The sequence below is a fragment of the Artemia sp. Qi Xiang Cuo genome, chromosome 6 (assembly GCF_049724085.1).
Source record: "Artemia sp. Qi Xiang Cuo chromosome 6, ASM4972408v1, whole genome shotgun sequence".
In the NCBI taxonomy this organism is placed as follows: domain Eukaryota; kingdom Metazoa; phylum Arthropoda; class Branchiopoda; order Anostraca; family Artemiidae; genus Artemia; species Artemia sp. Qi Xiang Cuo.
In genome coordinates, this window is record NC_142799.1 from 83,565,048 (window position 1) to 83,592,085 (window position 27,038).

A 27,038-nucleotide genomic window follows, 5' to 3' on the forward strand; every position below is an offset into this window, starting at 1 on the left:
AATCGAGATCTTTCTAATACAACTTTCTTAGAAAGATAAATCTTCTTCGAAAACTGTGGGCCTTTTCTTCAATCTTTCCGTTTGAGTGGGGATTCCGATAAGCACGTTATTAGCTAAAGACTGTTATTTTCTTTCAGTCTAAACTTTTAAATTCAAAATTATTCCGTTGCCATCACTTCCTTGATGTTAGCTTTCCATATTCATGGAACGATTAAATTCACTTTCCTATTTCAAGTCTAGAAATAAAACACAAATACGTAAATAAGAACAAAAATAGTGTTATATATTTGATAACGTATCCGTAGTATAACAAAAACCAAAACACAAAGTACACAATTATGAAAAATATTTACAATGAAATTTCACACAAAGATATAAAGCAAGTAGGTTGCTAAAGATAGTGGATTACTCCAATGTTTAAATGATTGTCTATGTGATAACAACTTAATCTTGAGGAAAGTATACCTAATGACGAAAAATAAATAGTTCTTATTGTTTTATTATTAGAATTACCAATTTTAGTCCTTATTCAGTTTTTCATGTAAAAAAAATCAATCAAACGGTTAACCATTAGTTAATCGTTTGAAACCATTAATTAAACAATTAGATGATTAGCAAGCAAGATTAATCTTGCACAAAAGAATTAATTTCCCTTCGAAAATCTACTTCAGGAATTATTCAGATCGGATGTTTGTTATACGTGAAATCAAAATGACCTATTCCATATTCACGAATAAGAAAAGTATACCTTATGAACACACTGATATAATAGTGTATAAATTTTAACAGGGAAAGATTTCATCATACGATTAAGCTGGAACAAAAGATTATTTGTCATCCAAGTTGTTTGCAATTATCAACCAAAAATTGAACTTTGAGAAGAAAAAGAATTAAAGTTGGACAAAGAAAAAAAATTACTAAGAACTAGAAACGTTCAAAACAAGCTTAACTGAGTTTAATATTAATTTGTGAATATTTTATTTCAGTTTCAGGACTGTCTTTTTGGACCTAACCTTGATTTAGTTTTAAATATCTCTCTTTACTTTAAATTTGACAAATACTTTAGTAAAAAATATTTTGAAGTAGTCTGAAACAAACAGTAGCACCAACTCGTGAAAGGTACAAGGGTTATTTTATGAAGTTTAGAAATAATTGTATTGTGGGAGAGAGAGGAGACTATTCAATTTTTCAAAATGAAGATACCTAAATAGGCATATCCCGTTTCGAGCTATTACAACCGGCCAATTTTTAATTCCTCATTTTTCCAAAACCGTGGTTGACAACAAAATAGTCAATACGAATAGACAAATTTCTCCAATCACAAACTGGACTTTGTTTCCATTAAAGATCATTCCTTAGTATTTAGAAATGTCATTATTGCATGGATTTTTTGGGTATCATTCAGGGGTATATCATTGGATCTGTAATAGCTATTAGATAATGAAAATTTTAGTGAATAAATAGATTGACTAGATTATAGTCAATTTTAATTGTAGCATGGATCATTCTTCCATCCAGTTTGATAAGAAAAGCAGAGAGTCTGTGTTTGTGACAACATGATTAATAGTGTCTCCTAGGCTATTTATGGTGCACAGGGAATGCATATATGTTTTGAACCATATATATTAAACAACGGTTTCCATTCCCCATTGGCTGTGATAATAAGATTATTATTATTCTGCGCGTTTCAACGCACATTGTTATGGTTGTTTAATATAGACTCAAGAGAAAGTACTGAAAATCAAGAGAATTTAATTTGTGATATATTTGTTTCATTTTCAGGACTGACAGGCGCTGAGAGTATGACAAATAATTTATTTAAGAAAAAAAGAAATTAGGCCAAAAGAAACAGTGGTGCCAATGTATGAAAATGTAGAGGGCGGGCATGGTCTTTTTTATTACCTCTTGATGACCGCTCATTGTCTTAGCTTTGCATTGCACTTGGTTTTGCGTATTTTTTGGAGATAACGCGGGGTTACTGTTCCCCATATTGACCTCCAGCTTACTCCTATGCATTTTTGACTTACGCATTTCCACTCGCAATATTCTCCGCAAAAGTTTGCTGAATTCGATAACCTTGCTAGCATTAATATAAATACTAATATTTGAGCAAAATATGTGAGCTACTTTGTGCAAAACATGTTTTTCCATCTCGTGGGGGAGGGGGACAAATTTAGAATTTTTGTCAGTTTTTCTAATACATATGCCACAAAAAAGGTATTTCCCAATTAAAATACCAAAACAGATGGTTCAATACAGAAATAGTGATTTATCATAAATAAATGAATATACAAGGTGGGCATTAACTTATTATGTACTGCATGTCAAACAACACTTATGAAAAAATTTCATTATGAAAAATTGTTCCTTTTAAATTATAGATTCTTAATAATAAGAGGGTGCTTCTCTATTAGCCTAATCCAGCACAATTTTCGCAGGAGTATTGTGGACGAGAATAGGATTCATAACTAGACCGATCTACACAGATAACGGGATGGGCAAAATAACAACGTGAGAAAAGATATTGCCCATTTAGCATACTTCAATAAAAGTGCTTAAAAATTATGAGATGGATCACCAGAGCCCCGTTGGTGCAAACGTAAATATTTACAAGAAGAACTAGAAAAGTGAATTTGCGTCATTAATTTTGTCTATACGTTCTTATGATGGAAATTTCTTGTTAGTTCTTTATCATAATTAAGGTTTGCTGTCAAGATTTTGATTAATATAAAAAACTTATAATTTTTATTATAAGTTCTACATTGTAATTTTTTAGTGTAGGCCTATATCCTACAGTGTCTGCATATTAATAGAGAAAAATTATAAAAAAGTATAAAAAAAAGTAAAATTTATGTGTGATAGAAATAGGGTGTTAAAGATTGCCAGGTCTACCTGTTCTCTTCTACCGAAATGGTTCATCTGGTGACTAATTTAGCACCAGATTTTATTAAATATTCTTCTTGACCCTTACTGGAGCTTTGGAAGCAATACTGTCCTTTTTCAGTGGTCATAAAGAATTATTGGCCAGATTAACTATGAAAAATATTTTCAAAAAGGAATAAAGAAGGACACCAAAATTAACTTTACAGTTATATTTGACTGGATTTTCTAATTCCTCGCCGAGGGTTCATCGGCGTAAATTGGATGCCCATCTATTCCTCAAATTAATATTTATTTTATAATTTGTATCTTTACATTAATATAAGTTTATTATATTCTCCTTTTTATTATTGTTTTCTGAAGACTTTGCCGCAAAAAAAAAACAGCAAAAAAAAACAAATAATAATGCAAACCTTATTATTCTGCTATGTGAAAAATGAATTTGGTAGTTTTTAAGTGCATGTCAAGTTAAAAATAAAACCTCAAACAAAATGACTGCTATTTACTACTCAAAATTTTACCCCTATATAGAGTAATAGATAGAGTAATAGATAATATATAGAGTAATAGATTTAAGTGTTATACCAATAAATAACAATAACAAGCATATGATTACAGATAAACTTTTAATCTTCTGGAAATGTTTTTTTTATTAGTTTTTAATTCAGATCTAAAAATTGTGAAAACACCTCAAACGGCTTTAGAGATACCGTAGGTCCTTCTTTTCTAAATCCATGAAAAATTTCGAGTTAAGATTCGCTATTTAGGCGGCATTTTAGGCTGGATTTTTATATCTCTTTAACGAATGTCTCATAAAATCCGTTAGGATGCCTTGAAGCTCTAAAAACCAACGAAACCATTTGGAGATGAAAAATATTTGGAAAAAATAGAAAATTTTTAAGCCTTCATTTTGTTACTTTTTTCGATTAAAAACATATTTGTTTTCTTTTTCTGTTTTTTCACAAAACTTTTTTTCAAATAACAAACGTTCAGTACCATAGTACATTTTAAAAGCAATTTATTTTTGCTTTACTTTCACCAAAGGGAATATATTTTCCTCAAAATTGAGAGTGCAGAAAAGAAGGACATGAATCCCTCCAAAAATGTGTCCTAGTAATGAAACTGTACTTTTCGTACCAAAGACTATAGAAAATAGGTAAGACAGGAAATTCAGAGTTTTAACAAAAATCCAAATTTGTGCGTGTTCATTTTGTGTGTATTCATTTTTATGATTATTGTTGTATTTCAGTGTTTATATGAAAAGCTTATCGCATTTTAAAATGTTTTTAACAGCAGATAGGACTACTAGCGCCACTTACAGTGCAGCTTTAACCAGTGGAACTAGAAAAGTCCGAAACAGGCTTAATATAATTTACTAAAACTTAGATTTAAATCAAAGTCCAACTTTGTTTGATAAGTCCTGAAATTTCTGAAACTGTGTAATTAGTTTTGAAACTTTTTCTGTAGCATTAGGGTTCAGTTAATCTGCAGAACACTTGTCAGTTCAATAAAATTCGCACAAATATTTTATTAAACCCTTTTAGCAAAATTATTGCTTTATAAATAAAAAAAAACACAACTAAAATTTTATTTTAGGTTTGTGTGATTAATTTGACGTGACGATTACGAAAACGATAAAAGAAAAACTTATAATTACCTTAATGGGTAACACAAGGTGGTATTGGCTGTCTTATTATTAGTTAACTAAACTAAAGGATTAAATTAAAACTAATGACTTTACTGGCCAGCCCTAAATGGCGATAGTTGTTTGAACTTATTGAATTTAATTAATTAATTAATTCAATTTAACCGAAAGTAATAATCATTTTACTGGGTAGCACTATATGTTGTTTTAATATTCATCAGAGATCAATTTGAGTTTTCTCTTAACATTTTCCCATACTCTTTATTTCATGCCTCTAAAATATTATTCTTAAATAAACTTTGCAACCAAACACGAGCTAAAATACAAAAAGAAAAGAAAACACAAAAATTTTTCCTCTAAGCAAATAAACTTAAAAGCACAATGGTTATCACATTCAAGAAATAAATACTTTCTAGTCAAATTTTGCACCAGGAAATTATATATAATTTATATTAATTATATATTTTTCATACAGCAGATCCTACAGAAGACTCAGGTAGTGATTCATACTGTCTTAGTATCCTGCGGAGATGTGCCAGTTCCTTAGTAAGTGTCAGTAGATCCTTTTGGGCTTTATTTTCCCGCTCTCGAATAACTGTCATATCCTTCTGACACGCCTAAAAACAAAAAAGTTGCACTAGTCAATTTTACCAAACAGATTAAATTATCAATTAACTATCAAATTAAATTATCAAAAACGCTGAAAAAAAGATAACCTCTTTTGCTTTCATCTAGCTTGTTTAGAAAGTAAAAATGATGCTTATTAAATTACCAGAACGTTAAGATAGACAAAAACCTTACGTTTTTTATTTTACCGTGCACATATATTTATCTTGTTCTTCTAGCGATAGTAAACACGCTTATTACATTACCAAATCAATTTAAATTACCAATTAATTACCGAGAATATAGCACTGATATAAACATAAGAAAATCAACAATTATGCCGTACTGGCCTATTTAGGAAGTAAAATAACTATGTCTATTAAGTTACCAAAACACTAAGACAGGCCTTTTGTTTTTTATTTTACCGAACCCAAATAGTCATCTTGTTTTTCTTGTGAATCTACACACAGACAGCTACACTTATTAAAATAACAAATTAATTTAAATTACCAAATAATTGCCGAGAATATAGCAATGATAAAAACATTAAACATCAAAACATTAACAGTTATGTCGTACTAGCATATTTAGGAAGTAAAAGAATTATGCCTATTAAATTACCAAAACACTAAGACAGACAGAGCCCTTTGGTTCTTTATTTTACCGAACACATATAGTTATCTGGTTCTCCTTGCGAGTCTACACATAGACAGTTACACTTATTAAAATACAAAATTAATTTAAATTACCAAGTAATTACCAATAATATTGCAATGACAAAAATAGTAAACATCAAAACATGGCATAAAATATATAACAATTATGTAGTTCTAGCATACCTAAAAAGGAAAAAAAGTTAATCTAATTAAATTCCCGCTAATTATATTATTCATTAATTGCCAATTTAAACTGACAATAACATTGAAATAAAATCAAGCTATAGGTTACATTCAACTTGAAATATATCTCAAGGGGTAAATCTCAAGGGGATATATGATAAAACTTGATTCTACGTAGTTTCCAAGAAAGTAATAACGATAGAATAATTTTCGATTAAATTATAGAAACGTCATATATTATCATCAAACAGTTCGTGATAACGAACTGTAAAAAAGGCCAAATAGTGACCGAAACTCTAAAAAACAAAATCTTTATAACCAAAGATGCATCAAAAGAATTTTTTTTTTAAGCCGATTCCAAATATATAAGATTTATTAAGTTTAATGTTCCCCAACAAAAGATAAGGGTCCGAGGATATATGTCTGCTTTTCAAAAAAAGGGATACCTCCGAAAAGGTAAGCGATCTTACTTCAATCTAAAAAAATGTGAAAACTCGTATTTTTTGGTAGAAGAAAGATCCATGTTTATTTGGTTGTTTTTTATTTTACCCAGGGTGATCGTGTCAAATGATTCTCGAAGATCAGTAGAGAGCTAATTCGAACGGAAATCAAAAGTTCTAGTGCTCATTTTAAGTGACAAAAGAGGATTCGAGGGTAACTTTCACCCCTCCCACGTCCATTTTTTTCTAAGACATCCGATCAAAAGTTTAACATAGCTATTTGATTCAGCATAGTCAAAAGGTCAAATAGCTATGCCTTTGGTGATGACATGACCCTTAAGAGTCACTGGAGAAAGGTCTGTAAGCTACGCATTTTCCCCATTATTCACAAGTAATATTTGTTTTTGGAAAATATACAGAATTTCTTTTGTTATGAATTTTGTGCGGGGGAAGGGAAATGATTTGGCCTGATTTGAAAAACGTTCAGAAATTAAATAAAAAAAGAAGATTTTTTCAACTGAAATTAAAAAGCAAAATTTATACTTAAAACGAACCGAAATTATTCTGTATATGGGGGGGGTGTAGTCCCTTCTACAACCCTAGCTCTTTACGTTAAAGTTTGACTTTCTGTCCAAATTCTTTAAGAAAATCTGCTCAAATACAAGGGCCGCTGATTCTGAATGAGAAGCATTTTAAAGAATATAAGTGTAAAGAGCCAGGATTGAGGAAGGGGCAGACCCCCTTATATACAGAATAATTTCAGTTCGTTTTGATTTTTGATGTTACTCCTTACTTTTGGTTGAAAAACTTTTTTTATTTTAGTATAAACATAAAAACAAATAGATACGTATATAGATGCACGAATATACACATAAAATCAATATCGTGAAATGGAAAAGACAAAAGAAAGAGACATTCATCTCCAGGAACAAGATAATGATAAAATTATTTACGTCTTAATATAAATAGACGGATTAATTGTCCTGGAAAAAATACGTACACTTATCAGAATATATACAAATCTTGTAGAAAAGAAAAGGAATTAACACTAAAAACAAATAAATAAATCAAAATAATACAAAAGCCACCCGTCACCAAAAGGTGTTCTTTGCGGGAATCTTGTGCCTGTTTTCTACCTTAATCTGAAGTTTGTGTTATAACTTTCCTCAAGTGCTAAAGTAGTAAAACAGTTCTTTTTTCTTCTTTCATGCCTTTTTTTGTTGTTTTTTTTCTAAACAAATAATTATCTTGAACACATTGTATTTCTTCTTAGGATTTTCACACTATTTCTATAGCAAGGGATATTTCGGATTTCCAGCTTTGAATTGTCAGAATAGAATATAATAAGGCTTTATTTTTAAACTTTCACAAGTGTTAAATCGCCGAATTTGTGTCACAAAAAAAGAACATAAAGTAACCAACAACTATCACAAGCAAATCAATGAAATTAGAATCAGGGACACCAAATCATTAAGAAATATAAACAGATAAAATTATAAAAATAAAAAAATAAACAAATACAAAAAATATTAGAGCAGCTAAAATAATGTCATATCAAATCAGGTCTTGTCATACATTAGAGATAAAAATTTAGAGTCATAATACGGCATCTAATATAATAAGTCATAAATCAAATTAAAAACAAAAACTAAAAAATAACAAGTGTCCAAAGAGTATAAAGAAGACTTCGTTAAGAGGTATTGGATGTGTTAAGGGTTTGAGTAAAGGTTGGTATAAAGCTGTCTAAATATCTTTTTGTTTTAGTCTTTACAGGTTCTAAAAAGGGGATGGGATTTTTTGCCTCCGTTGGGAGAGGTTTCCGTTCAGGATTATAGGCAGGCGGAAAAAGTTCTTCAGTTCGGATGTTGGTTCTCGCATTACCACCAAAACGGAGGCACAGATCCTGTCGTCTCTTTTCCAGTTTTGATTTTAAACTTTTCTAAGAAGTAGGAGTAAGGCAACTTCCCTTCCCGTGCAATTATTTTTAAAGGCCTTTTCTGGACGGATTCCAACCTTTTGGTTTGATTTTTATTTAGTGAGAAATGCCATAGAGGGCAAGCATATTCGAGAGTTGGGCGAATAAAGGATATGTAAAATTTCAAAATGTGAGAAACGGGGCATTGGTATTTTGCCAATTGCTTAAGGTTGGAAATAGAAGCTTGGAAATACACGGCGGGAATGGAGGCCCAGGCAATGAGACATGATCCTATATCCCACTGAAGATCTCCCGGGGAGGGGGGTCTCCCGTTCCGAGGCAGCACAGGAAACTTACCCTCCGTCCCTAGGCAGCACGGGAAATCTGTTAGCGTATTACAAAGCGGTGAGGGGAAGTAAACACCCTATCCTTCACGCCGAGTAGCATGATGACCAATGTGCTTCAAGTGACTGCAAGGACCTTGTGGTGTACCTTATAACCAACAAACGTCCAGTGATATAATTATGAACGCAGTACAGAGTATAAGTATAGCTATGGCATCCTCAGTTTATTTTCTCCAATCTTAAGCCGATCAGAGGGTTCCAAAAACGGCCGTCGCTGGGAAGGTCATTGGCTGAAAATCTTGGAGCCTGCCACGAGCGTCGACACGTGCTGGAACAACACATGTCGTGGTGTGTTGGCCACCACAAGGAGCCTAGGTGCAGCTTGAAGGTAGAATTGAACGTGTGTTTTGAAAAATCCTGTTCAAATTCCAGCAACAATCTACCATTATTTGTGTGTCCCATCCTCCTTGGTAGCGGTCCTCCATAGCACTAATATCCTGTTGAATTCTTTCAGCTTGTTCCCCAATGGTGTCACTTAAATTATCAAAAAACTGTCTATGGGGCTGCTTAAATATTACATCTCATATTACAGCTAGGGTTTCTGAAACTATTAAACATCCCGTTTGCTAGTTTAACATAGTTTTCAGCTTCACCTCTGTCCATAAAAGTTTGATTTAGTGAATCAAATGAAGCTTAGGCACTTCGTTCAATCTCAATAATTGAATTTACAAATCCAGTGTCTTTAATTAGTTGTCTTATTTGTTGATCATCAAATATTCCTGAAGTAATTTTTTCCGAACTCACTGAGGCATTGCTTCCTTTATATATGCAAAGCATGATCAAATCAAAACGTGAGCCTTTATGAAGTGCTTCATTAGACATAACTTGATATGCAGAGGAGGAAAGATGATTATTTCTCGTGGAAATAATGGGACATTAATGATATTATCTTCCCTATTGTCCATGTTTCCATTCTAAGCCCAATCTTCTCTAACCCAGTGATGTGATTTGTCTCTGCTATTCCAGAGGCACAAGATTCGACCATATTTGGTGCGGCCGCTATGCTCTCCAAAGAGAAAGTTGGCCATTTTATATTTACACAAATTGAAGTCTACTTTTGACATCCATGTATTTTTTTTCTCCGGAACTAGAACTATGGTGTCTTTTTGTTGTTAAATTCTCTTTGAATGAGCAATTGATATTGAACCTGATCTTTATTATATTGATATTTATTTATTGATATTTATTGATGATATTGATACTCATTCCATTTTGTACAAGAACACACTTCAAACTTGATTGCGAGCTGTCAATAAGAATGAGCCGATCATCCCGAAAATGTTTCAGGATATCCTTTTTTCCAAGAGTCCTCTAATATCGTGACAAAAAACAAGATTTACTTCTTCAGAGAAAAAGTATACTTTTAGCCCCCATTGTTACAAGAACGAATGCTCAAACACAAGGGACTTGGAAGTGGATAAAGTATTTTTCACAATGCCTCAAGTATGGGCGTAGGCAGCATTAGGCAGCATATTGTCTAGGGGGGGGGGCAGTTGATAGTGTGATGGAGTTTTATCAACTGCTTTTTCCAAACCATCTGTTTTTTCAGCCATATCTAATGTAAATTTGAAGATCTAGGTGGGGGGGGGAGCAGCTGCCCCCCCCTCCCTACGTCCATGGCCTCAAGTATAAAAGTACTTATTGATGCACATTTGATTTAAACAATAAAATTCTCTATTCAAATGTCTTAAAAGGTAATGAGTAAATAAATAAAATTAACAAAATCTGTTGGACTAACAGGTTTGCCACCACGGTTAGTCCCTAAAGTGCCAAAATTGCACAAATTTGGGTGCTATACAATGATTTTTGGTGCTACAGTCAATTTTTTTGGCGTGTGTCGCGACTTGCGCCAAGATACGGGCTTGGTTTGTTTATGTGTATTTGGATTAGTTTTAGGTAAAACGTTTCATCTTTTTATGTCTGGTTATTTCAAACCTAGTGCCGATCTTTCGAAACGAACGCGGTAAAAAGGTGGTCCTGGTTATACCATTTTTGCGCCAATCTTTCAAAACAAAGACACGAATAAGGCGCTTTGCATTATTTCAAAATCTTCATTATTTCATCCAAGACAAAAAGAAAAAATTGTAGGAAGAAAGTGCTACAATTTGGTTATTCAATGTAGCACATGCTACAGTGTTTTAGCACTTTCTTAATAGCACTTTCTTGCTACAGGTGGCAACCCTGCTCACAAATGCTTTTACTGAGATAAGACAAGATGCATAATAAACCAAAATAGCAAATGCTAGCGCAGATACGTCATAGAGTCGAATGAATACTAGAACACTCACAGATTAATCCATGAAATAAACTACATCAAATACTTAAAGCGTTTTCATTAAAACGCCGAGTAAAATAAGGGACAAATTATTTACAATGTATCTCGGTACTAAAAGCTGGGGTTGTCCTGTATTGTGGACAATTCTTTTTATGTTTTCAGAGTTTAGTGTTGGTCCTTTTTAAAAAGGGTTCTCAAGGTCGTACAATAAACCACGATGAGTTGGAGAGTTCAAATATTTTAGTCCCCATCAATATGTTAATTCAAATACACGATTATCAAACGGATTCAAGATGTATTTTTCAGTGCATCATCACATCTTGATTAATTTTGTCCAAATATAAATTTCAAAGTTCTTTTTGTACCATCTCAAGGCTGTCCGATTAGCCATTAGCCAGTCCCGGATGCCAGCATGGACACTGATACAAGAAGGTCTAAAATAACTGCAGCATACAGATTTGAAAACTTCAGTTGGCATACAAAATCTCTGCAGGTTAGAAAACGAATACTCAAAGTACTCCAATTATTTTAACTGCTTTCTTCGTCGACAGTAAGGAATTATAGGAAACGTGGTTGTCAAACCTTAAAAAGAAAACCGCCATAGAGGAGTTCTTCAGTCTCAGTAGCTGTCAATTTCACCTGTTTTTGCTTCAGCTTTCGATTCATTAAAAATTCTCCTCAAGTCAGTCTGTTCGGTTTAGTCTCAGTACTAATACAGTTACATCGTCAGCAAATTTGAAACATTCACGAACTGCTGTTAAAACACGGTTGAAAACAATAAGAAATGAAAGTGAGCATAATTTAGTCCTTTCTGGTGAGCCTCAAGCAATATTTTAAAATTCAGAAGGCTCATGATCAGGGAGATGGACAGACTGAAATCTATTAAAAATTAAACTGGGAACCTCAAAAACAAACAGGCGGCAGTCCCCTTATATACAAAATAATTCCTATTCGTTTTAATGTTGCTGCTTTACTTTTATTGAAAAAAAAAATGTTTTTTTATTTCATTGGATTCAATTATGACTTGAGTTGCTAAACTTCAGTTATTACAAAGGATAGTACAAGGAATTTTTAAATTAAGGTCGATTAGTTTAGTCAAAAATCTTAAATATATGTCCTCGACATCGGTCAAAATCACAACTCAAGTTCCCAGGAACATCCAGGGTACCTAAAAAGAAAAGAACTGCTTCTAAAAAAGGGAGCCAAGAGGAGACTTTGTGGAAGACTCTATTTTGCTGTTCCGCGGAACTGGTGATAAAATTCCCCAAAGATGGCAGAACAATCGCAACTCAAAGCAAACTGTAATTTTGCATTTGATAAGAACAAACGCCCTTATATTACTAGACTCTAAATGTCAGTAATATGACGCTGAGAGGCCTGAAATGATTTAGACTTCCCTAGGGTGGAATGTACATAATTGACTAATTGTACATAATTGACTAATAAGAACACAATTTGGCCGAATGTACTTAATTATCTAAATGGCATGTATAGCATTATAATATTTAATGAGAAAAACGGATCAACATGAAAATTTATATTCGTTTCAAGAGAGCCATCTTTTTTGTCCAATGAATAAAGATTAAGATCAAATGTATAGTTTAAATTTTGCATGTTTTTGAATCTTCTAGGGTATGCAAAAAAAGAAAAAAAATGAACGCTCTTCAATCATTCTTTCCAAAATCTAGTTTTCACTTCTCTGATTTTTCAAATACATCTGTTTACATAGCTTTTAAACACTCTGTTTTTTTGTCCCTGTCTTTATTATTTAAAAATATTAGAAAATATTTATAAAATAAAAAGAATAAGAAGAAGAAAGAAGGTCGTAGACACAAATATTATCACACACAGAACAAACTCCCAAAGGGCCAGAGCACAACTCTGACCGGCTACAATATAGCCTACGTAAAGCTCAAGATTTGAATAATTGCTTTAAATTTTTACAACTTTACATAATTTAATAAAGTAATACCAACTATTAATAATATTTGCATAATTATTAATAAATAAGCACTTTAATATAATAACAAGATAATGAATAACTAAATAATACATAACAATACTATATATCAATAAATAACCAATCCTTTAAAAATAACAAAAAGGAAATAACTATTGAAATATATAAAACCTCAGACAAATCACAAGCTAGATTCAACTGAGCTCTACAAAGAAGGACGAATGTGCCTGATCTTGCAAAAGAAACAATAATTGAATTAAAATTCGAATGGTCACAGCAAAAAAAAGTACAGAACTACAAAGTGAAGCATTTCCAGCATCTTTAAAGAAAAGATAGCAAAAAGACACAACGGAAATTTAATAAAGACACACACATTTAATATGATATATAATATTAGAAGAAGCTTTTGTTTGGCACAAAACACAAAATTATTGAAATGTCACACGGAAACAATAAAAATAGTAATCACGCATTGCGAGGAACTTCATGGCTACCACACAATTTGCAATCCAATTTTTACGATAACCGGTATGTAAATAAATAAGGCACTTAACGTGTAAATTTACAGAAAAAAACAAGTGAAAACAAAATACATAATTAGAGACTTACAATTAAAATTCTAACTTCTCCTTTCCACAACTTAGAAACTGTTAACCTTAAATTGATAAGCAACACCTGCAAATATTTTCGAGTCTCCGAAAGCGTAGAAAACTTTACTATAAAGTAAACTTTCTTCAGCTAAACAGAAATAAAACTCAGCATTTCTTTATTTCCGCTTAATTCAATGCCTGCAATCAGCCCTCTGTTTGCTTGTCACGTAAAGACCTTGCCCTTTTTTATCATCTGAAGACATGGCAACAGATAATAGAGAAAAGCGGCTTTTCTATGGACATGAAATTTCCTTTAAATAATATTCAGTTTCCAAGCTCAAAGAGAAGCCTACCTGAATCTTGAATTGGAAAATTGACAGTTTTAAAGCACTAGGCCTAGCAAAAGCTACTTCGTATTTATGACACGTATATTTCTGTCAATTTTCTTGAGCGAAGTCTTACAGAACATCACTTATATCAAGTTAAGTACAGAAGAGTAAATAAAGAGGAGAAAATAAAAATAACAGAAAATAAAAAGAAAAAAGAAAATTTGTGGAAACATGACTTATATTTTCTATTCAAACATCACATTAACTAAAGTTATTAAAAAAAATAAAGCATTTAGTCAGATTACGCATTGTTTTACATGTTATATAAAATAATATAAACAACACCCAAAAAAGCACCTAAACACCTTTTTTATATTGTTGTTAGGACATGATGTGGCATGTTTTGTATGTTTTTCGTTGTTTGCGCTTAATTTCGAACGGGGTTTCACCTCATAATTCTTAATTCTTGTTTTCTATTTATTCCTGTTTTTTTTTTCTTTTGTTTTTATTATTGTTATTTGTCATTCTTTTTCTCCCAGCTTTGGGTGCGCAGCTGATTAACTTTTAATCAATTGATTTTTTCACCTTTTAATTATGACCTATGTGTACTTTTAATGAATCAATTAATTTTATGACATGGAATTTTAGCTCTTAGTATGCAGCTGTTTTTTTTTTTTTACTTTAATTTATGATAAATTAAGGCACTGCTGCTACTAGCGACCTTGAACCAGCATAAATCAAAATTTCATTTGGGATTTTGTTGTAAATTCAATTACCATCCATTCTTTCGCCCATTCTCGCTTGCAAATTAAAAACCTAAAATTCCCAAGACCGTCAGCACTAACAATTTGCGAGTAGGAATTGAAATGAAAAAAAAAAGATCCGCCATCTAGTCTGGTCTGCAGATTGACGATACTTTCGGATCACAGTTGTTCCCCTATCAGCCCTGCAGCAGCTGTGATTGAACCCCTGGTCCTATATCACCAAACCCCAACCAACTGTTCCTCTCATTCCTACCCGGCGACAGCTGAAACAAGACAGTCCCTATTTGATAGAGGTTGAGTACACATCGGTTTATTTGTTTATATTTGTTAATAAATGACTATGATAGTATGGTGGTTTTGGGTGATTGATTATAGAAGCATGACACTGCAGGATCCCAAGCGGGGGGGGGGGGTGCGCCCCCCAAGCGTAGTCTAAAGTTGTGTAATTTACTTAATTAACTCAAGTTTGCGTTCATTAAACTTGCTCCTAACGCAAGTTTATCAGATCAACCTATTTTGCGCCTCCCCCCCTTAAATATTGTTTTGGATCAACCTATTTTGCGTGCCCCCTAAAAAAAAATTCCTAGATCCGCCCCTGAAGCATGACAGAGCTGGTGCTCTTCTTGCCCAATCTTAGCAAGTTGTGAAAGCTGGGAGCTGAGTAGGATGGTGAAAGATTGATTACTATCCTACGCCGCGACACCTGAAACAAAACAGTCCCTATTTGATAGACGATGGAGGTAGCAAGGGTGTAAGGAGGCTATTCCTAAACATATTATGGAAGTGAACAAAAAGGGATTGCAAAAGGGATAGAAGTTATGGACAAAGAGAATCAAGCATTGATATGGATAAAAGCTCTCCGTAGACACAACCAGCATTCTTTTGGGGTATCTTACGGTGCTCTTCTTTCCCAATCTTATCAAGTTGGGAAAGCTGGGAGCTGATTAGGATGGTGAAAGACAGATTACTAGCATCGCTAGCAAAAATCGAACTTCGAATAATTCGAAGTTAAATAATAGAGATCTAGGTTAGCAGAAAAACTGGAACGAGTTCAGTAAAAACACCAGTCTTATAATAGTCTTTAGCTAACATCTATTTCTAAGTCAATCAAATATAACTCTCTACATATATTTGTCATCAAAACGGGTATGTAGTGCCATTGTTGCCACGAACCACCTTCAAGATTATTTTCCACCTCTGCTCAAAGCTCATTTTCAGTTTTACTCTTTTTTATCTTTTATTTTTATTGCCTAAATTTATTATGACGATTATGATGACGACTTTGACGACGATTATGACGATAAGTATATTATTTATCATTAAGACTTGCAACATTTAACCTGGAGAGACCTTCGTGATATGTCATTCATATCTTACGATGCCGACATATCATTATATAATTTAACCGGAAAAAAAAATCAAAAATGGAAAAACTTAGCCAAAAAAAAAAGACAAAATGAAAACTTAAAAGAAAAAAAAACAAAAAGGAAAATTGACCAACATTTATTAACTTATGGGGTAATCAAATTAACTCTAGGTAACACACTGAGGATGATGCAATTTAACCGTCTGTCTTGTAGGTAAATATTAACCTCCAAAACATCACTTATGAACATCACTTGCGGTACGAATTTTTTTTATGATACCCTCATTTAGACTTATGTTGCATGTTTATTATACTTTAATTCCATTTTGGTGTTAACCTGATGGTGTAATTTTCATAGATATTTGGCTATAATAAATGTCACACGACATGTATACTATGCAATGATAACTTTGCACGAATTGGGACATTGCTCTTTGGCTGATTGGATAGATGAGTAAGATCAAGAGCTTGTTCAATTGCTTGTTTATCTCAGTTGCTAAAGTAGGCGAACAGTTTTTTTTTCTAACCAAGAAAAAATAACTTAACCAAAAAAAAAAAAGAAAGCTGGCAAAAATCCATTTGCTTAGAGGGTAGTTGAAGGGTGGAATAACCCACCAGTGCTAGTAGTTAAATCAGCTAATCTTACATAATTTAAGGGCAAAAATTTTGAATGGACTATTTCTACAAAAATTATTTTGCTGCTTGGTTGGTGAATCGAATATGTGGTTTTTCTCTTTTTCCCGTCCATTTCTTTTCCTCTTTTCTTTTCCATATCATTTCTCTTTTTTCTCTTTACTGTCTTCTAATTATGTATTTCATTTCTCGTCCATCTATTTTTTCTCGTCTGTTTCATTACTCGATTAATTCGATGTTGTACTAGTTTATTATATTTTATCTCATATGCCAATGCAAATATATTTTGTCACTTAATTCGTTGTCGATTTAGTTTGCTAAATGTTATTTTAAATGGTATATAGTATTTTCTTAGCGCATGCTTGTAAAAGAGAAATTAACCTAGTGAAAGTCAAACCGAAAAAAGTCAAGAGATGGAAAGAGAATCAATACAACAAAAGACCTAAAGAGCCTCACCAGCAAAAAAGTTGGTCTCATCAATCATATTTCTTTAATCAATATTTTCCCAGTAAGTATATTAAGTAGTTTGCTCAAGAAATCGGTCTAATCCAAAATAAATGTTTAGCGAAAGCAACAATCCAGTTATTGTCTTTTTAGCCTTTGATAGAAGTGCCTAAAATTGAATCCTGCGTCAACAAAAATAACAAAGGGTAGTTTTTATCTAGTGGTAAAATTATAACTTGGCAGTCGAATTTGCAAAGTATTTGACCGGTGAAAATATTGTAAGTAAAATCACTGTTTTGGGCAGAAGATTTTTTAAATATACAGCGGTCACATTTTAATTCTACTTGTGAGAATCAGCGAAAAATAGCAGAATAAACAACTCACAATAAGATTTTACAAATACCAAGAATTATGTAGCGCTAATTCAAGTCTAATAATTAAATTGCCTCAAATTAGCGATAGCTAAATCAGTAAAATCTCGTTGCGAATGGGCCTTAACTGTAACAATCGTCAAATATATGAAATAAAACAAGAAATATTAAATAATTCAACAATAAGAAAATGATCAACATTATTATTGGCAAGTAAAAAAGATGAATTAAGTTGAATAAAGTATTGTTTTTTAAAAAAAAAAAAAATCTTACTCAATTTTAATTTTTTTTCCTTTGCGTAATTAGCTATTTCGTGAGTGGCGTAAATGTGATAATTCTCATTTTCATTTATTACGTCTAGCGTCAAATTTTGAGCAAATTTTCTATTAATATACAAGTATATCTGTAACCAATGTTTTTAATATGCTCTCCAAAATATAGCCAGTCTGGGAAAATTGTTTGATTTAAAATATCCAACAAGCATTAAAAGTAAAATAGTGTTTTAACCGAAATATTTCTAAGGTCTCGATTAGCTATGCTGTAATTTAATAGCTAAATTTAGCAGAAATATCCCAATCTGGAATAACGAGTTCCAATCTTTTGTTAGTTGTTTATGGAGACAAATATGGTTTCAACCTTAAGCGAAAGTAGTAACAACAACCCAGTGAATACGAATGCAAATTAGGGAAGGGGCAAAATTTTCAAAATGATGGAAAAAGAGAAGGGGCAAATGAAACTTGGATATGCAAAAATGCAACTGAACTAAAATTATTCTATTAAAATACCATTAGGGCACGGTGTTTTTACAATAAGCCGTCCAATGCATAGACGTAAGCAGGAGAGGGGGGACTCGGGGCTACGCCTAACATAATCCTAATTTTTGCCAAATTTCTTATGCAATCCTTATTGAAATAATAAACATAATTTGCCTTTTAATATAGAACCCCCCTGAAACGAAGTTCTTGCATTCGTGCCTGGCCCAATATGCAGGAATAAACTGCCAAAAAACTCCGCGAGGCTAAGATTAGAAAAAAAAGTTTTTCCCCTATGTCATAATTTCCTAGAAATAAAACAGCTGGGATTCAATAAGAAATATGTTCTTATATTTTCCTTTGCCAGTAAAAAAATACTTTCTTTGCTACAATCAATTTTGATAACTTGAGATGAACTCTATAAGAATCCTATCTTAATTAATGATTGAAGAACTTTTAAACTTTCATAGGAATACAAGCAAGGGCGGATCCAGGATGTTTCAGGGGGGGGGGCAAAATAGGTTGATCCGATAAACTTGCGTTAGGAGCAAGTTTAATTTGCGCAAACTTGCGTTAATTAAGAAAATTACACTACTTTTGACTACGTTAGGAGGGGGGAGCCTCCCTCACCCCCTGGATCTGCCACTGAATACAAGATTGAACTATCACCTAAATAGACTGAATACAAAACATTTTAATTGACAAATAGTATTTTAAAACAAGGCATAACGTAAACAAGACCGATCAAAAGGCCTGGTGGAGTTCATCCCCTATTGAAAGGCCCTAAATACAAGAATAGAGTTCAGAACTGTATAACAAGGTTCGATCTTACTTTCTAAGGCCATAAGGAAAGAAAGGTTAAGATAACTAGGCCATGTTTTAGTTTTTGCCCAAAAATGGATGAAAATAGGTCATTGGAGAGGATCTAAACGAAATAGTGACTTCGTAGAAGGGAATAAAGAGTGGAGCTTTGAACAGAATAGGGACGAAGGAGGAGTATTCACGGTTGTGTTGACCAGAAGTGTAGTCCTGATGTTAGTAATATTAGCAGTAATGGTAGTTATATACTCAAGTACTGTTCTTAGAGAAAAAGGAGTGTTCTATAAGGCAAAACAAATTAAGCCCCCAAGTAAAGGTTGAGAGTTTGAACTGATGATTGGATTATTCCTACCCCATGAGCCAGTTAAAAACTCATTATTGTAGACCAGGCCAATCTAATATAAATACTATTCAAAAAAAATATCTTGGATGACACCATGTTTTTCGTGTCATCTTGAGGGCATCGCTAAAAGCAAGGGTGCCACAGAGATTACAAAAATGTTATGAGTCTCATAAGCAAACACTATCAAACTTGCGCTTCTTGTCAAAAAAAAAAAAAATGCAAATAGGTCGGTTAATTAAGGTTGGTTCTATTTGTAAAGAAAAGACAAATTGAGATCAAACAAGTTAAAGTTGACCAATTAAAATTAATACGAACAAAAAAAAACAATATATATATATATATATATATATATATATATATATATATATATATATATATATATATATATATATATATATATATATATATATATATATATATATATATATATATATATATATATATATATACATAAGAACCTCAATCAGTAAGAAGTAAAAAACAATTCTCAAAGACATAACCAGTAAAATACTAAGAGAGCTTATGTGGTAAAACAATGTAAACAATGTATAAGCATTAAAATTGGAAGCAAAAGACTAAATACCTCCTCAGACAAGCTTTACTTTATAGGGGTGATAGCAAAAACATTTTGGGTTAATAATGTGTTGCTTAAAAATTGTATTTACCTCTTATCTCTAAAAAAAAGTCATCTTATACAAAAAATAATAATTTAAGCCAAACAGTTAATTCGTCCTCCCCTAAAGGCGCATATCCAAGATCAACAAATAGAAAACAGTCACCTTGGTGTTCAAAAAGAAAAATGGTCAATTGCGAAAATTGTGAGGAGAAAAAAAGATTATTTTGAGAAAAAGAAGGGAAAGAAGAAAAGCAGAAGATTCTAAGCACTTGCAACAATTTGACGTGGAATATTCAATTTACAGAGGCTGCAATAAAAGAAGAGACGAAAAAAACAGTAGAATATTCTAAGAAATAAGTTCGACAGAAGAAAACAGGATTCTAAGCACTTACGATGTTTTGACGTAGAAGCTCTAGCTAATGAAAGCTCCAAAAATTGGAGGGAACGAAAGAAAGGTATTTTGATAAAAAGAAGAGGAAGGAGAAAAAAAAAATTGAGAGCACTTACGACGTTTTGACGTAGGAGTTCCAACTTGTCGCACTTCAACTTTTGAATTTCTCGCAGCAGTGTCATCTGTTCTTTCATTACCTCTTCATACTTTAGCGTTAGATCATTGCACATCTTGCAAGGTTCTGTCATAACTAGAGACGGGTCATGAAATGGCAGCGACTCATTGCCTTAAAAGTAAAAAAAAAAACAAGAGTAGAATACCTGGCAAACGAATTTGTACCTGACAGAAGAAACAGAAGATCATTTGCTCTCTCGATAAGTTACTCAAACCAAGATCCCTTTTTCTGTTGTTAATATTATTGTTGTTTTTGAAATACTATTATTTTATTGCATTCATTCTAAATAGGATGAATTTCTGAGAGAGTTAAACTCACTTCAAGTGCCTGGGGTTTAACTAAAGAGAATGTATTTATATAGGTATTATATGGCACGACACTTTTTTCACTTTGAAGGTGAAAAAGAATGAGAAGTAAGAAAGCGGATAGAGAAAGAGAGAAAGGGAAGAGGAAGAGAGGGACAGGAAAAGAAGGAAGACATAAAGCAAAAGACATATTGGGGGATAGAGTGAGGGACAGAAACAGACAGAGTAAAATTATACAAATTTACACGTAAAACTCCGGTTTTTCTTGAAAAGAGTTATGTTCAAAACAATTGAATTTTTGCCCAGTAAGTTTTCGTCAATTCAACCACTTTACGCCAAGTCAGAAAATCAATGGCTATTGCTGCCATAGAAAACTAAAGAATTTGAAATTTTTTTTTTTTTTTTTTTTTTTTTTTTAGGTAGTTTTTTTAAATATTATTAAGCAAAAATTGCTGTAAATGATTGTAATAATACAATCACAGCAATTGTTATGAATAACTATTATAATAATTTCTATAAAAAAAATAATCAAAATATATTATTTTTGGTTAATGCCTTGTTGTTTCAATGCTAAAATAAAATTAATGACTCATAGACTCATAGACTCATTTATTTATAAACAACTATCGTAGCCGTGGCCGAAGCCCCGACTAAATGGCGCTGTTTAGTACATTGCATAAAACTGGTCACTGGCGGTTTAAATAACTGACAAAAAAAGGCACGAAAGAAGTGCTGTGACGGGTTGTTCGACACTTTGACGGCACTAGTTGGTTTTTATGGCGGGTGTTGGCGGTGATAGGCGCAGGTGGGGGAAGCAACAAACGGTGTTTCAGGGACGAAAGAAGAGACTGCTCAAAATTACACATCAACTGCAAGCGCCTATCACGCAACGTTGTTAGTCGTAAGGTACTAAGGGCAGCCTCATAAGAGTTGTGTTTCAGGTCTAGTATCACTTTCACTGCCCGTTTTTGAATGGCTTCCAGATCTTCACTTAGGTGACCTCGAAGACTTTTAAATTCCAGGGAATGATTTTAATTTTCTTAGTTCATGATGGTCTATCAGTTGGATGTACTACACCGTCGATAAACTGCAACAGTTTACCATTAACTGCAACCCCTCGAAAATCTTAAAATAATAAATCTCAGATTTTTTTTTTAAGCGATGGTGATTTTTTTTTTTAAGAGAAATGCTACACAACCCTCAATAAACTGTTAGTTTTAGCCGCTTTTTCGTTGGGTATACAATCATTCTTTGTACGATCTACATATTGCTAAACAAATTGAATAGTTTATTTTTATGAAGTGTCTGATGTTTTAAAATAGCTATAAAATTTTCTCATATTTTATCCTAAAGAAGAATATTTAAATTTCATGCTAGGTTTCCAACTAAGGTTCTTCCTCAATTTAACAAAGCTACTTAGCAAAAATAATAGGAAGAAAATGAATTGGGTGAAACAAAGGGTCCTTTGAGGTTTGAAATACAATACGAGTCAGAAAATAACCCTAAGAGATTACTGAAGTAAAATCAACAGAGGTGACAAACTCATTTTAGCCTTCCCTTCTCTACATTCAAAAACGTTCTAAAAGAAATAATGAGTATCCCCTTTAAATAGCAAGATTTTAACATAGCTTTTCTACAAAAAGGAAAAAGCCCATTTACAACTCAAAAAGATTTGACTTAGGATGCTAAATTTAAAATGGGCAAAAACTACCAAGAATGAGAAAACAAACCCTAAAATAGACAAAAATTACAGTTAATAATGGCACCAAACCTAAAACGAACACATATAACCAATATAAGTGTGATTTTCAAACCACCCAAAAGGCTGTCATTTAAGCTTTACTGAAAAATCAATAGATAGTTTAATTAAAAAGTTCTGTATAGCCTAATGGTTTTTAATTTCCGGAATCTGATCTTATTGTTTTTCAACCATCAGCGCAAAACCGCTAGAATAAGATTTCACAATATACAATTATTAATAACAAAAACCCTTTTTCACTGTATGCGGTTTTGTAAATAAAATATACATCTGGGTTATATAAATCTTAACTGAAATGATAAATAATAATGATTTGGAAAACGTGGGAAACAAACCCTAAAACAAAGAGAAATTACAACGCATAATGACACCAAACTAAAAAAAATACAAATATAAGTGCCCTCCAAATCCCTTAAAAGGCTGTCATTCAAGCTTTACTGAAAACACAATAGATAGTTTAAATACAAAGTTTTGTATGGACAAATTATCGTCTGTTCCTTAAAATAATTTCTGAGAAATCATTGATGAAAACATATTGCATATTACACTAAGAAAACAACATTGATTGTCATAACTACAATGATATCAAAAAGAAATACTGCTAAGTTGAACAGTATTTAGTTTTCTTTGAATGTTAAAACAAAAGCAGAAAAATTATTCAAAAAGTGGCTTGTTTTAAAGGTTGATCATCCCCCTATCAAATACAGTTCATAGGCCTCTTCGAACGAAAAAACAGATATAAAATCAGTAAATGAATCATTCTTGCTTTCTAACTAAATTTTGAAAAAGTTTGAGTTACACAAAAAAAAAAGGAAAAGTACTATCCAATACTTCCCTGTAAGGAAGTGTGTTTTAATCCCAATGGTTCATATTTTTATGTATTTTTGTATTAGCCAATTATGTTAATTACCTATTTCTGGAGAACCTTTGAGAGCCTGATTGATTTTTGAAATATATTAATCTGATTTCTTGTAGTGACTTTCAGGTCTTTTATGAGGAGTGAAAGTATATGGGAGGCCTGGGACAAGGTATTTTCCTGAAAAAATGTCATGGAAAAACAGAAATAGAAAATTGCTGACAGCAAAACCGTTATTTCGATCAAGATTAGCTTTAATAACCAATATGGTCGACATTTGCCACAAGTATCTAAACCAAATCCTATATAACTTTGGCTTTTTTTTACTATTTTTAAAGTTCTGTAACTTAGAATAAGGCCAAAATTGGCTTTTTTGTCACGGAGAGGCAAAGTGTAGAATAATTTATAGCGATTCCCACTTTCTATTTTTAATTTGCCCCTTACACTCTGGTGAGAGGGCGTCAGCACGCCTTAAAGCTTATGCGCTGAAACATCCCTAAAACGTAACGACCACCCGTTATAATACTACCTTAATTCATAATTTTGATTTGTATTTGAAATCAAACATTTCGTGGTAACAAACTGTAAGTAAGGAGCAAACCGGCTCAATAGTAACCGAAACCCTAAAAACGGAATTTTTATACCAATAGATAAACCAAAGGAATGAGATTTTCATGCCGATTTCAAATATATAACTTTCATCAAGTTTAGTCTTACCCATCAAAAGTTTTGGTAGTTAAAGTTACCTGAGGAAATTTGCCTCATTTTTGTAGAACTTCCTAAAAGTCATAAGGCTTTAATGACAATCACGCCATCAGATTCAGTGTATCAGAGAACCCTACTATAGAAGTTTCATGCTATAGAGGTTTCAAGCTCCTATCTGCAAAAATGTGGAATTTTGTATTTTTTGCCAGAAGAAAGATCACGGATGCGTGTTTATTTAATTTTTTTTTTTGTTTTTTTTTTAATTTCCCCAGGGGTGATCGTATCGATCCAGTAGTCCTAGAATATCATGAGAGGGCTCATTCGAACGGAAATTAGAAGTTCTAGTGCCCTTTTTAAGTGACCAAAAAATTGGAGGGCAACTTGGCACCCTCCCACGCTCATTTTTTTCCCGAAGTCACCCAATCAAAATTTTGAGATAGCCATTTTGTTCAGCATAGTCAAAAATCTTATTAATATGTCTTTGAAGATGACTTAATCTCCCACAGTTCCTGGGGGAAGGGATGCAAGTTATAAACTTTGCCCATTGCTTACATATAGTATTGGTTATTGGGAAGTATATAGTAGTTTTCAGGAGGAATTTTGTTCGGGTGGGGGGCGGGGGGGGTTGCGGTAGGAGTAGGGGTTACGGGGGAGAAGCTCTCCAAGGAGGATGTTTCCATGGGGGAAGGGACATTTCTATGAAGGGGGCGCCGGATTCCCCAGCATAATTTAAAAATCGATCAGAAATTAAATAAAAAAATACAATTTTTTCAACTGAAAGTAAGGAGCAACATTAAAAATTAACACGAAAATAAATGATAACGTATATGAGGGGGTTCACCCCCTAGTCAATACCTCGCTCTTTACGCTAAGTTTTTTTTAGCACTTTCAAAAGAGCTATCTATTCGAATTAACCGGCCTTTGTGATTCAGGGGTTTGTGATTTGAAAAAAATTCGAACTTTAGCGTAAAAAGCGTGGTATTGAACTAGGGGGCGAACTCCCTAATATACGTTATAAAAACATACGAATATAGAAATTCGTTTCGTAAGTTAATTCGTAAGTTACGTCAGAACAAAATTTCGAGAAAGCCATTTAGCAAAAAAGAAGGAAAATTAATATGCGAATTTCTTTTTAATTATTCATGTACGGTGAGCCAAAATCTAAGGTACATTAATTCAAAAACCTTCAGAAATTAAATAAAAAAATAAAGTTTTTTTTAACTGAAAGTAAGAAGCGACATTAAAACTTGAAACGAACAGAAATTTTTCCGTATATGAAAGGGCTGTCCCCTCCTCAACGCCTCGCTCTTTACGCTAAATTTTGACTCTGTCTCACAACTTTATTTTTTTAAACAACAAAAAACTTTAGCGTAAAGAGCGAGGCGTTGAGGAGGGGACAGCCCCTTTCATATACGGAATAATTTTTGTTCGTTTTAAGTTTTAATATGGCTCCTTACTTTCAGTTAAAAAAAACTTGTTTTTTTTATTTAATCCTCAAGATAAATTGAAAACCTTGTGACTATTACGCGATAGTCATGTATAATTCAAAAATTGACTTAGACTTAAAGCCTAGGATTATTATAACCTAGATATTGATAGGTCAAATGAAGATAGAGTAGCTTATATCCCTCCTGTTAAATATTTTGCCTATTCTCATGCTAAGAAATTTTGTGTATCAAGCAAGTTTCACTTAGTCACAACTGAGTTTTATTCTATCAACCTAACTAAAAGGTTAAAATTTTATACATTTTTTTTTTATTTCAAAACTAATAGTGTCCGATGTGCATAGAATTGATTAATGACTTGGGACATATCCTTTTAAATTGTCTGTTTTTCTGTCGCTAATATGACTGTATTATTTACATTCTAAATTTTAAGTTATAATTGTGTCACTTTATTAAGAATTTAATTTTCTTGGAATATTTAAGATGGTTTGCTAAGCATCCAACAGAGATATTCAAATTTAATAAATCATTCGGAAAAATTACTAATACTATCATTACCTCGTAGCGCCAAGCCGCCTGAGGACAACACAGCTACACAATTTCCCCCTCCATCCAAATATATTCAAAGCCTCCCTCTTTACTCCCTCCTAGGAAGTTCCTATTTCATTTAAATCTTTCTTTATGACATCCTACCACCCCTACCGCAGACGACCTGCTTTCCGTTTTACCCTAGACGGTTGGCAAAAAAAAGTCATTTCTAGATTGCCATTTCTGTAAAAAAAATTGCAATCCTTTGCAAAAGTCTTGTGGGGAGGAGAACTCCTCTTCTATCCCCTCCCTTGCTATCCCCTCCCTTGCATGCTGCTCTGAAACTTGCCAACTTCATGTTGAAGTTGAGATATTCTGCTCTATCTCCCTTGCATGATACTACTCTTCTAGAAAAGTGATAATATTAGCTCTCAGAAGAAGACCATCGTCATTTGTCAATGAAAAGGAGCTATCCTAGGGTACTAACCACTATCTTCATTATTATTCATCAGGGAAAAGCAATTACTAGTTGTTCCAAGTCGGAAATTAGGATTCCCCCTTCCAAGTGCAACGTCAACGTCAAAGCTTGTCTCTGATATTGAGTCTGAATCTGAAGTCTTCGTCCTGAAATTAAATAAGTTTATAAAATTAAAATTTAATTTTATTATAATTAAATAAACTTAAATATTTAATAAAATTAAATAAAATTCAATAAGTTAAATAAATTGGAGACGTTAAGAAACGTTCACATGACATGATTAACCCTCAGTTCTTCTGCTATAATAAAACGTGCCTTTTCTCTCCTCACTTCACTTGCCTGAGCCTTCGCCCTCGTCAATAATGGTCTCAAGCCTTCGGCCCTCAAAAATAAAGGTTTTTATTA

At 32.7% G+C, this 27,038-nt stretch overlaps 1 protein-coding gene across 1 annotated transcript; it reads right to left on the minus strand.

Moving 5' to 3' along the window:
* Positions 1-268: 268 nt before the first annotated feature.
* LOC148951684 (uncharacterized) lies at positions 269-26,799 on the minus strand. The gene is made up of 3 exons (XM_089091305.1): positions 26,643-26,799; positions 20,499-20,668; positions 269-5,142 (listed from the first exon to the last, which is right to left on the minus strand). Exons 1-3 carry the CDS (start codon positions 26,662-26,664, stop codon positions 4,993-4,995), a joined length of 342 nt encoding a protein of 113 aa, XP_088947431.1. The 5' UTR covers positions 26,665-26,799; the 3' UTR covers positions 269-4,992.
* Between the last annotated feature and the right edge of the window lie 239 nt (positions 26,800-27,038).

Excerpts from the sequence above, each read along its gene's own strand:
- LOC148951684 (XM_089091305.1), bottom strand. The coding sequence starts at position 26,664 with ATGAATAATAATGAAGATAGTG. Across the intron at positions 20,669-26,642 it reads GAATAATAATGAAGATAGTG|GCAATGAGTCGCTGCCATTT; the intron begins GTTAGTACCCTA and ends TTTACTTTTAAG. Across the intron at positions 5,143-20,498 it reads AACTCCTACGTCAAAACGTC|GCGTGTCAGAAGGATATGAC; the intron begins GTAAGTGCTCTC and ends TTTTGTTTTTAG.